The 12289-nt window shown below is 38.2% G+C and overlaps 1 protein-coding gene across 1 annotated transcript in view; it reads left to right on the top strand.

Annotated features, from left to right (window-relative positions):
* Nucleotides 1-12289, top strand: part of PDE11A (phosphodiesterase 11A) — a 359091-nt gene that overhangs the window by 149480 nt on the left and 197322 nt on the right. The window contains exon 4 of the mRNA XM_006210208.4: nucleotides 2310-2450. Within this exon, the coding sequence (XP_006210270.2) occupies nucleotides 2310-2450 (141 nt within the window). The remainder of the gene's footprint in view (nucleotides 1-2309; nucleotides 2451-12289) is intronic.

The raw sequence follows: 12289 nt of genomic DNA, 5'->3' as shown, positions 1-12289 counted from the left end.
ATGTGAGGTGATGGATGAGTTAACTAACCTTATTGTAGTACTCATTTTGCAATATATAGATGTATCAAATCACCACGTTGTATGCCTTAAACTACACAAAGTTATATGTCAACTATGGCTCAATAAAGCTGGGTGGAGGGGAAAAATAATGTAGTTGGACAAGAAGTGAGAGGTTCTCCAAAAAATTAGCAGTGAAATATACAATGCTTACTGATATGAGAAATGAGTGACAATGACTTTTGGCTTATACAGCTGACAAGTAAACAATTGGATACAGGAGTCTAGAGTTTTGTGGAGGTGTCAGTACTTGAGATTAATATTTGGAAACCATCAGCATCTGGGTGATATTTAAAACTCAGGTACAGCTGGGTTAACTGGGGGAGAATATGTGCAAAAGAGAAGGGAAGAGGTTCAGGGTTGAGCCCAGGAACAAAAGAAGGTCGTGGGGAGAAAGAAGGGGGAAAATGCAAGTGACATCAAGGAGTAGGGAGTGTCCAACTGTGCAAGGCTTCCAGTGTCTGTTGAATTACATATCATCCTAGATTTTCTTCTCTTTTTCTCCTATTCTGGAGCTGGTCTGCATTGTTATTTGTAAAACTTCTATTGCTTGTTAGTAAAGCAGCAATTTTTAATTAGAAACAATAAAATTACTATAATGTAATTTGTCAGTGTAAGACTCAAGGCACAATTAGTTTTTCCTCTGAGATAAATGTTCTTGTATATGGGTCCCAGAGGCCCCATCCACACAGTCACAACAAATTGAAAAGTTAAATAATTTTTCAGTTAATGTGATCCATCTGAAGAAATAGTCTGGATGATTAAGGAAATAATGTCTTCTGCCTTAATAACAGGGAATTTTGTTGGTAATTATGCAGACAGTTGCCTCATTTTTAATGTTCTGTTTGCACATGAAATTATTGCACATTGACCTCTTACAGCGATTTGCTGTCCGAATGCCAAACGGTCAGGATACAGTTAAAACTTTTTTCACCTCCTGGTGTTTCTCTTTGCTTTGGGATCATAGAGCACTCCATGGCCCTTAGCCATATTCACAAGCTCTCTGTAGAGAAAATGCTACCTAGGATATTTGTCCCTCTTTTAGATGCTCGGTAAACTAGACTCATTTTGTGGACCCCTTAACTCATTCAGATGCTTTTCTACCTCAGTAGACTCAGAGAAGAAATTTTCACATATTTCAAATGGTTTCAGGACAAATCAAATTCATTACCAAAGTTGAAAATTGGTCAACACCATCTACCTGAATATATGTGAATCTGAAAACCCATGAAATCTTTTTGTGAGAGGTGAGCCTCAAGAGTGCATATCTTACTAAATTCTATTGAAAAGAGCACCCTCTGGCCAATTCATTGGCTGTGTAATTTTCTGATTGCACTCTGATAGAGGCATATATCTACCACCTGTACTTAGCCCACTATTCTTCAATCTCTGGAAATGCCAAAGTAATTAAAAATTCTAAATAAATACGATTTCAGTGTGTAAATTGCAAGCTCACTTAGCTGGATAAAATGACAGGTTATTACAGTTTCATTTTTAAATGAATACACAGTCTTCTAATTAGAATTTAAGCTTTTTTCTTTAAGTTTTATGCTTTTCATTCTGTTGTTTAAACAGAAATTTTAATGGTGTTTTCTTTCTTGAGCTATGTAATAGCATGCAAGTGTTCTCCTGGACAGATTGGGATGAAGCAATACTTCTTCTTGTGCAAAGGGATTAATGGGCATTTTATCTATATTTTTGAAGGCTTGGAAACTTAATTAGCATCCACCACTATAATTCTTTCAGAGTTCTTTGAGAGATGTGTGCTAGTGAAAATAAGTCTCGAGTTTGACCGTGAACCTATATCTTCCTGAGGATGACAAAGAGATGCTTTGTAATTTTCTGAAATAAATGTGCATTGGAGAGAATCAGGTATTTGTTATGTATAAAATGTTGGTTTTATACCTAGCCACATTACAGAAAATCTATTGTAGGCGGTGGAAAAGCCTGTAACTAATGACTATATGGGATCATGTAGTCATTAACTGTTTGGAATGTAGTCATATCTCTGTATGTGGAATTTATATGAGATTATATGGACTGGCATATTCTCAAGTCATATTTTGCAATTCAAAACTGTGTTATAAAATGGAATGATGGAAATACATTAGCACAATCTTTAACACTTTAAAAATTAACCACACAAAAATATTTATACTTTTATAGCAAAGACCAAATGGAATTTTAAGAGAAAAAAAAATTTTTAAGTCAGTCCATAGGCCGCCTAAATACACTCATTTCGTCTTTCCTAGGCTTTGCTAGAGGTCGTTAATGACCTCTTTGAAGAACAGACTGACCTGGAGAAAATTGTCAAGAAAATAATGCATCGGGCCCAAACTCTGTTGAAATGTGAACGCTGTTCTGTTTTACTCCTCGAGGACATTGAGTCACCAGTAAGTTGTCTTGTATCTGTCATCTGCGTTAACGAAATAAAATTTAGTCTATTTAGAGGTAATTAAGTTTGGGAAATTGTGACTTGAACCACTCTTTTGTGCCTCTTCTAACTATGAGGCGATTTTTTATAAAATTCATTTTTCATTTCCTTTACATATATTTTCAGCTTTGACCTACTGTCACTTTATTTTCTTCTAAAGTTGAAATTGTTTTTAAGGGAGGGGTATTTCAGTTTATTTGCTTATTTTCCTTAATGGAGGTGTTGGGGATTGAACCCAGGACCTCCTGCATGCCAAGCATGGCACACTATCACTAACCTACACCCTCTTCTTTGCTGTTACCTTAGAAATGTAGACCCTTATGCTGACAGGGACCTTAGAACTCTAGCCCCACCCTGTGAACGCAGGTAAGGGCTCTAACGGATGGAAGGGCTGGCCTAATCTCACAGAGCTGGATAGAGGAGAAGCTCAGGCGCCAGTCCCCCATCATATTCACCGGGCAAGGGGAGGGCCCTCAGCACTCGTGGGCATGGACTGCAGTCCACGCAATGTTCCCAGCCCTCATATGGGCATGGGAAGTGGGGAAGCAGATGAACACTGGAGAAGCCCAGCCCTTTGTACTTGAGCTGCATGGAGCGGCCAGCCTCAGCTGGGCTGTGCTCCCCAGCCGAGGTTTATCCTGCTGCTTCTGACATGCAGTTTTCAGGGTCTTTTACGGCTGCTTCAGACCTGTGGACACCTGCACAGTGCATGCCAGCAGGTGGAGGAGGCTCCTTTCCTGTTTGTGCAGGGGCCCCTGTTACTCGAAGGGCAAGTAGCCCACTAGGTCCAGACGGCAGGCCTGCCACACCTTGGCTTTCAGGTTCTGTTAGGCCTTCTGGCTCTTTGTGGGAAATCTACTGGGTAAATACACGACAATATTGGAAATGATTATCATCATCAATCTAACTTCTTGAAAGTTAAATGTCTAAACCCTCAGCAGCAATTTAATATTTTTGCCGTGAACTCTCTTCAAAGGCCAGGAATTGTCTAGCAATTAAGTGCCATTTTAAAACCACAGAGAATTTTTTTTACTGTACTTCACTTAGAAAAGGTAATTGTCTTTGCCTTTACGTTTGCTTTCCTCAAAGAATAAGAACCTTAAGGTACATTTTTGAGACTTAATAATAAGTATTGTAAAACTTACAACATTAAGTTTTTTAAAAAAATTATATATGCTTAAAACGTTTAGGAGTTTCTCCGTATTTTAACAGAGTTTGGTGTTATTTCTACTCAGCAGGTGTGTTTAAATAAATAATGGCCTTGCAATTATCCTGTGATTGTGTAAAACTCAGTGGAACCTTTGGGGAACACCCCCCGCCGCAGTAGCCCATATTCATGACGTGCTCCCAGATGCTTTGTGAAGCATTTGAGATCATTTGATGCTCACTGCATCCTTATGAGAGAGGTATTATCAGCTTCATTTACAGATGAAGAATTAAGGCTCTGAGAGCTAAGTAACTTGATAGAGTTTTTCTCACTACCTGACTTCAAAACTCCTTAAAGGAATGCAAGGAGGTGAGGTGCTCATTGGTGCCTGGCCGGCTGCAGGCTCTCACTGAACAAAGGCAGGAAGGGGCAGCAGATGGGGCTTCAACCCTGGGTGAGAGGATGACTATATGGATCAGCTGCTTTGCTCCAAAGAAGCCAGAAAGCTGCATGTCACCCTGGTGAAAATTTCTAAATGAATTTAAATCTGAAATGACTGAGAAAATCTGAAGTGGCTGAGTTTGACCAGAATTGTTTCTTTTGTCTTCTGTCAGCTAGCAGAACTGGGACTCAAGAAGATACTCAGTTGCTACAAGAAAAATAAGTCACTTTTTAAAAAATACAGCTATGTCTGTGGCCCTTGAAATTTCTAATTACTATACAAATGATATTCTCCAATTAGTCAATCCTCTTACAGTCAATACACAAATATGACAAAGGAAGCACTGGAAATTAGATTGGTGGGGAGACTGGTGGATTGTTGTACAAATGTTTTGGAAACAAAAAGCTGGCAATCTAGGAGAAAACAGATTCAAAAAACTGGATTCTTACCTGATACTTGTTAAAACATAATTTCCTAAAAGGCAGAATCATTACTTTCATTTAAATATGAAGTAAATACATATCAAAGATCGTTTTTAATTCATTAATTTATGAGAGAACAAATAATATGTTAAAATCAGTCCAAACAGCATTTGAGAATTTGGGTATTTATAGGCAATATTAGGATAAGATTTCTTAGAGACAAAACTCTTTAGAACAAAAACAAGGCCATAAACTGTAACCTTTAAAGTTTTCTTTTCCATAGGATAGAAATTACTTGTATTTCTACTGGAGAAAATCCAAGTATTAACACGTAACTTTACCAAGTCTGGAGTCTTTAATAAGCAGTAACCAAGGGCAGAACTAAGGACATTCCTTAGATCAGGGATCAGCAAATTTTTTTCTGTAAATTTCCAGCTAGTAAATTTTCTAGGCTTTGCAAGTCACACGATCTCTGTCGTAGCACCTCAAATCTGCCATTGTAGCACAAAAGCAGTCTTAGTCGACACGTAAAGAATGAGTATGACTGTGCTGCAATAAAACATTATTTACCAAGTAGGTGGTGGGCCAGATTTGGCTGCATGCAGTAGTTTGAGATCTCTGTCCTAGGTAATCTTTGGGTGGCTTTTGCTTCCTTAACAACATTGAAAGATGAGCTGCCTACCTTTTTGCCTATTTCTATAAAGTCAACATAAATTTCAAATGGATCAAAGATTTAATGTTTAAAAAAGAATATAAAAATACTGGTGAATATTGTTTTATAGTCATTGGGTGGGTAAAGGCTTTCTAAAACATCCATGCAATTCTTTAGAGAATATAAGTACACTAAAACACCTCTGTCATTTTTCAGCCATCAGATTGGTATGATGAGTATGGGTATGAGAAAGTGGACATTCTCATTACTGATGATGAGAATTTAAATTGGGGTAACCTTTATGGATATCAGTTTGGTGAAATATACTTCAGTTTTAAAATGGCACAGCCTTTGCACTAGCAATTCCTCCTCTTGAAATTTAGCAGAATGAAAGAGATGGAGGAGAGAGCATAACAAGTACATAAGAATGTTTAGCTCAGTATTTAGAGTAGTGAAAGTATAACTCAAATGTCAAACAGAAGTTTTATATAATGAAATTCCATATATCCTTTAAAATAATGATGTGTAGCTATATTTATAGGAAAAATATCCTTGATATATTTTAAGTGAACAATAAAGGAGAAAAAAACAAAGATAAAAGGAAGTGATTCTTGTCAAAATATGGGTACATAAATGAGATCATATTTTCACACCTATTGAATTGATGGAATTTAAATTTTCTCCCTTTGAGTTATGTGTCCTTACATCTTCTCCTCCTAGGCAGAGTCAGAAATTTATCATCTTATGGGAAAAAAGGGCAGGTACTGGACCTTCTAGTAAGAGAGTGAACTTGAAAGTCAGTGTGTCAGGAGAAAGGATTTGCTAAATGGATTTATATTACCTTTTAGCAGTTAAGGACCAACTTGAAAACACCAAGGGCAAGAAATAAAACTTTATAATCCACAAAAGAAGAAACATTCATAACCTATGCTCCCAATCATCACCCACCCATGCCCCGCATAAAGTGGGGAGAGCTGCCCAGTGCAGTGAAAATTGGGTGGGGTAAGTAGAAAGCTGAGTGAGGTGCCTGTGTTCAGCCATCTTGGACAGAGAACAGTGTTCATCAAAACTAGTTGTGCATACCTGCTTGGAGCAGTAAGGGCTGGTGCCTGGGCAGACTCAGGGATGTTTCTTCAGTCCTCCTTGCAGCCATACAGTGGCAGGAGACGTGGGATGGAAACAGAAAACTTTCAGACAAGCTGTCTTGCAGACAAGGCTGTCAGTGTGTCAGGATACATGACAGTATGAGTGGCAAGTCACCTTGCAGTTGCTAATCTTGGTCAGCTGAAGAGAATGTAAGGCTTTCATCACACAGAAATACCTGTGTCACTTGGGACTTCACAGAAAGCAAGGGAAGCTTCCACTAGGCAAGAGCTAGAATCACTGCCCAGAGGAGTGTGTTGGTGAGAGAATACTCAAAGACAACAGACAGAATTCAAGTGCAGTCACCCTAACCCACTGTGCTGCCATCACCCATCCCCCATTATTCACTTAAAGATGAGCACATAACAAAAAGCCACCAGCATGGGATTTATGCAAAGATACTAGAAGGAAAAAGAGGAAGGGAATGTGAAAGCAAAAACTAAATGAAGAACATGCACCAGAAAAATTGCTTATAGTTTTCCATGAAATGAAATTAAAGATAGTGTGATCTCTCAGGGAAAAAAAGATGTTCAAAGAAGATATATAAGGACTCAAGGAATAAATGATTAGCAGTAAAAAGATAAGAAAACTGAGTTGGCAGAACTTGGAAAGAAGTATAAGAAAAATATGTAACCATACAGACATGAATATTACATTAGAAACATCAAAGAAGAAGAAAAGAACTTATAAGGTATTTTCAGGGGCATGGAGAATAAAATTGAAAGTGAAATGGAAAAAATTATAGTATAAAAGATAAGATAGAATGATAAAAATGGATTCAAAATAAAGAAGGTCCAAACTAGGGATAACTGGTATCTCAAGAGAAAATGACAAATGAAGTGGGAGGAAAAAGTCAAAATAATAAGAATAGGACATTTTACTGAAGTGAAGGCAAAGCTGAATTTACGGACTGAAAGAACACATTTCAGGCAAAGTTGATGTGGACTGCTTAGCATTGAAACACATTCAGTACTAATGGACTTCAAAGGTAATGAAAAAATTCTATGGGCATCTCGACAAGATTGAGTCATCTACTGGAGGCAAATTCATTCTGGTGGTAGACTTCCTGGTAGCATTCTCCAGAGCAAGGAGAGAGCATAGTGATATACTGTCCTCAGGGAAAGAAAATATGACTCTACAATTTAAAATCCAGCCAAATTCATATTCAATTATGTAAGTCACAGATAAACATTTTAAATATACAAAGAAGAGTACAGGAAACATAATTCCAAGAAGCCCTTCTTCAAGATGAGAGCCAAGCAAGCAATGGAGAAGACATAAAATAAGGCTAGTATTGAGTACTGAATGCATTCCAATGTAGAACTAAGGCGAAAGAACAGTGGGCATGTACTTAGAGAGGAACATTGTGCTTGGAGAAGAGATCCTTTTTACACTGAGTGGTAATATAACCTAGTGTTTGTCTGGGGAGAGATGATACTTTATCACTCAGATTGCTCACTGTGAGCACAATCCTGAGAAATGAACCAGAGAGAGAGCAAGCTGGGCCTTGTGGTCTTGGTGTGCACCGCAGAGATGGTGCACTCAGGGCTATGTCTCTCCCAATAGGTATCTTGGTTGCGTGGGATATTTTAATTGTAATGTGTCAAATCGATCAGTTTTCCTTTTTGATTTGTGACTTACAGGTTTTGTTTGAAAAAAATCTTCATCTGCCTCCATGTTATAATGACATTCTCTTATATTTTCTTTAATCCGTCTGGTATTTATGGTCTTTTATATCCATGTAGCATTTTTGGGTACAGTGTAAAGCTGTGTATATATAACCAATGGTCTCAGAACCATTTTTACCTCCATTTCTCTGTTATATCAAATTCTCACATATACCTGGATCTGTTTCTGAGCTCACTATTTTGTCCCATTGCTCTGTTTCTGCACCAGTATCACATTTTCTCAATTGCTATAATTTTATAATCCTCTTTTTATTTGATAGGACAAGTTCCCAATGTTATTCTTCTTTAAAATTGGCTTGCCTAATCTTGACCTGTTGCTTTTCCATATATATTTTAAGAGCAGCTTATCAAGTTGCATTAAAAACTCTGTAGATTTTTATTGAAATTGCTTTAATTTTAATTCAAAGATCAATTTGGGGGATTTCTGCAAGTGACAGAATTTACAAAGGAAACTGGCTTGAACAATTAGAACATTTGTATCTCACATGTTAAGAAGGCTGCAGGAGATGGTTCTGGGGATGGGGCAGTGGCAGATGATATAACCAAGAGCCCAGGCTTTGTTTATTTTCCTGTGTGTGTCTCAGTAGTCTGCGTTCACTGGCTGGCTTCCACCCTCATGGTCCAGGAGGCTGGCACAGCTCCAGGAAGCATGTCATCCTCTAACTGTGTCCCAGAAGAAGAAGGGAAACTTCTTTTTACGTATTTTTCTTTTTTCTCAGGAGGAAAGTCTTTTCCAAAAGGGTTTTTTTTTTTTCCACCTAACTTTCCCTCAAGACCCATAGTCAAGAACAAGATATTCAAATCATTTATATTCCTAATATTTTTTTGTTCTTCATCTATCATTCTGTGATAGAGGGGTGTTCAAATCTTCAGCATAAGTGATTTATGATGGTCTTCTTGTCCAGTTCTGTAGGTTGTTCATTTAGTTGTCTGTATTAATATTAATTATGTGTTTTTGAATTTGGGATTGGAGCTCATTTTAATGGGAGGTTGTTTGTGCCACTCTTTTCTTCAATTCTCTCTTATAGTCTTTCCTCCCTGTCTAATAGTTTGCACAGATCCTTGGCCTCTAATCAAGAACCAGGTCTTATATTGGTGTCCTGGCTCTCCTGCTGTGTGATTACACTAAGCCAGAAGCAGCTTGATTCAGTTTTTGGGGGTGAAGCTTGGTCACCTGTGTTAAGGGAACACTGTTAGTTTCCAAACCCCAGAAGAAGCTGAAATCCCAACCATTGCTGCCTACCTATTTCTGGCCTTAGAGCACAGTAGGTCTAAGTCTTAAGGCTTGTGCCTTTAGAGATGTTTTCTCTCTCCCCTGCTCCCTTCCCCTTCTCTTTTCTCAGCCCTCAAACATCTAGATGTCTTTCTGGTTCTCTGTATTTTATCAACCTTTGTTCTGTTTCTGGAAGAGAGCAGAAGTATCAAAGCATGCACTTATAGCACCATATCTACTGGCATTCCATACATTACTTTTTACAATCAGAAAAAAAAAAGTATCATTTCAAGAAAAAAATTCTGCTCAGTTTCCTTGCTCCAAAAATAACTTTTGTTTTTCCTCTATTTTATTAGAGTGATTGCTGCAAACAAAAACTTCTAATTTTTTTGTGTGATTTGAGTATTTTAAAAAGCTGGTTATTGCAGATGTATAGTATTTCATGGCCTCTTTTCATTTAAGGGAAAGAGGGAGAAAAGATTGAAATTTAGTTGTAGAAGCTTTGATTCATCAAGCTCTTAACTCAGTTTAGAGACTACATTCATCGTCTTTAAACTGGGCAGTCGGGTGTAAACTGATTAGTTTACTCAGTGGATGCCAAAAATAGAAATGAGGAATGTCTTTTTAGCCCTCTCTCCTGCCAAAGTTAATATTTTACCCTCTTTTGCTTTTCTTTAGTGTTTCAGTCAATCAATTTTAAGTGACTTTGTCAATGGCATTTTCCACTAGACTGAAAAAGTGAAAAGACTGTTCCACATCTAGCTGCTGTCAACATTAGGAACTCTTTAGTCCTTTGAACTGAATATTCCCTGCTCAATGTTATTCCATTCCATGAACCTGTCTAAGCAATTCCTCTCACTTCTTTTATTCTTTTCTGGCTCATATACTTACTATTCTCTCTATTTCTTTTCGTGCTTAGTCGAGGAAGCAGGCAAGTAGACGTTCTGTCCTGAGGCACTGTCTCAGCACTGGTGTTTACGTGTGTTCTCCTTTCACAAATTATCCTGCTGGCTGCCAGCTATTTCGTTGTTCAGAACTCCGTGAAGTACTTTATGGGTGAGTTTATCAATATGAGGCTACTTTCTGGAGTTTATTTTCTAAACCATGAAGCACAAGCTACACTTGTTTTCTAATATGTTCCTTAACTTCTTGGTTCTTAGATAAATACACATACAATTAAGCCATTGAACTGGATGATCTTTCTGAATCCAACAGTTGAGAGGAAGAAATGAGGGGGATCATCATCTGATTGTTTTGAAACAGCCACTATCCAAAGTGGGTGGTAAAAACTGCTTCAGGCTTTCCTTTCTACTTCACTTCCTTTTCCATTCCCCATCTTACTTTCCTTAACTTTCCATCTCCCTGTCAGGAAACCTAAATTCTATTTGATTTTTGTTCCAAGTGCTTTCTCTAGAGTGCAAAATGGAAGGTATCTAAAAGAACTCTGATGATTGTCCCAACAATCATTGTTATATAAATGTATGTATATACATCTCTGTATACTCACATCATTCATCACATCTCAATATATCATATTATATATTCATATATATTAACTCACTTTATTGATAATTATAGGTTAACATATTAACTCAACTCATCATTAACCACTTATATGTGTTAAGTATATGTATCTGTGTATAAAATCTCCAGCTTCCGAGCATTAGTCCCCACTGCCCATCTCCACCACATCCTGCCCCAAATCTTTACCAACTCTGAGATTTCTATTTCAGTTAATAGAATCATCATGTAATAAGTAACTCAAGTTAAAAGCCACAGAATAATCTGTTTCTTACCATTTACATTCAGTTATCTCTAAGTTCTGTTGCTTCTCTGTTGAAACATCATTTCTAGCCCTTCCTTCCCACCTGTTCCACCCCTGTCTTTACAGTGACTTGACTAACCTCTCACCTGGAAATTTTCCTCTTGACTCATTTCTTTACTCACAAAGAGGGCACTCTTTCTTTCTATCAGTTCTTAATATGACGTCTAGTTATATTTTGAAAACATGCATTTGCCTCTCCCATGCTTCAAAAACACTTGGTAATTGTCTGCTGCCTACACAGTAAAGTTCAAACTGCCCAACATTCAAGGTCCATCACCTCATTCCCAACTTGACTTTTGGCTTTCCTCTCTGGCCCTCAGCCTCACTTTGTCCCTGTCTTCCTCCTCTACCTCTTCTCTCCATGCTCAGCCTATGCGTGTATTGGCCTCTGTATCTTTGCATGTCATTCCTGTGAAAGACAGAATGCACCAGACAATTAAGGAGACCATTTCATCCTGGCTATTGCAATAGGAAGAACATTCATTTATAAGGAACATCTCAAAGAAAAGAAAGGATGCCTGGGGTTTTACAGAAGCATATAGACAAATGAGTCACTGCATCATTTGTGCATCCTAGCAGGGTCATGAGGAAGAATGGAGACAGGTCTGATTTTGAAGTGTTCCAGGGCAGGATGGTCCTTTGAGGTTAGCCAGTTATGAAAGATAAAGCAGTAGGGGTATTTCTTTATCATTATACCATTTTGGGGGCACTTTACCATTTCAGGTAAAGTTCAACACTGTCAACTCTGGACTGACTTCTCTGCAAACCCTGCTGCCCTATCTACTGTTGGTTTCTCTGTCTTTAGCTCAGTGTCTTTGAAGGCTGATCGCTGTGTATGGTGCCACTTGGGCTTTCTTGTCCACTGAGCTTGACAAACAAGAGAAATCAGCAGAAGATTTCAGAGCTGGGGGAGAGAGAGATTGGAGGTAGTTATTCCCTTTGTTCTTTCTCTGCCAGTTGTAGAGGTGGCTGGATTCTTCCAAGGCCCTCTCCACAGCTCCAGCTCCCCCAGGGCACCAGTGACATTGTCCCCTCCCTTCCTGCATCTCTCCTTCTCTCCCTCACTCTCTCCTATGTTCCCTCAGACCTAGAGGTGTTAACTACTTTCCAAAGTGTCTAGTCCTCAAGTACTTCACCATTCCTTATTGTTTTCTTTTAATCTTGCCCATACTTCTTTATTGAATTAGTTTCCATTAAATCATTTTGAGTGTTCTCTCTGTTTTTTGACTGATTTAGTCCCTCAGCCTGGAAAGCTTGCCCCAGTTT

The sequence above is a fragment of the Vicugna pacos genome, chromosome 5 (assembly GCF_048564905.1).
Source record: "Vicugna pacos chromosome 5, VicPac4, whole genome shotgun sequence".
Classification (NCBI taxonomy): Eukaryota; Metazoa; Chordata; class Mammalia; order Artiodactyla; family Camelidae; genus Vicugna; species Vicugna pacos.
The sequence above is the reverse complement of the archived record's forward strand: the minus strand, read 5'-3'. Positions and strand labels throughout refer to the sequence as shown.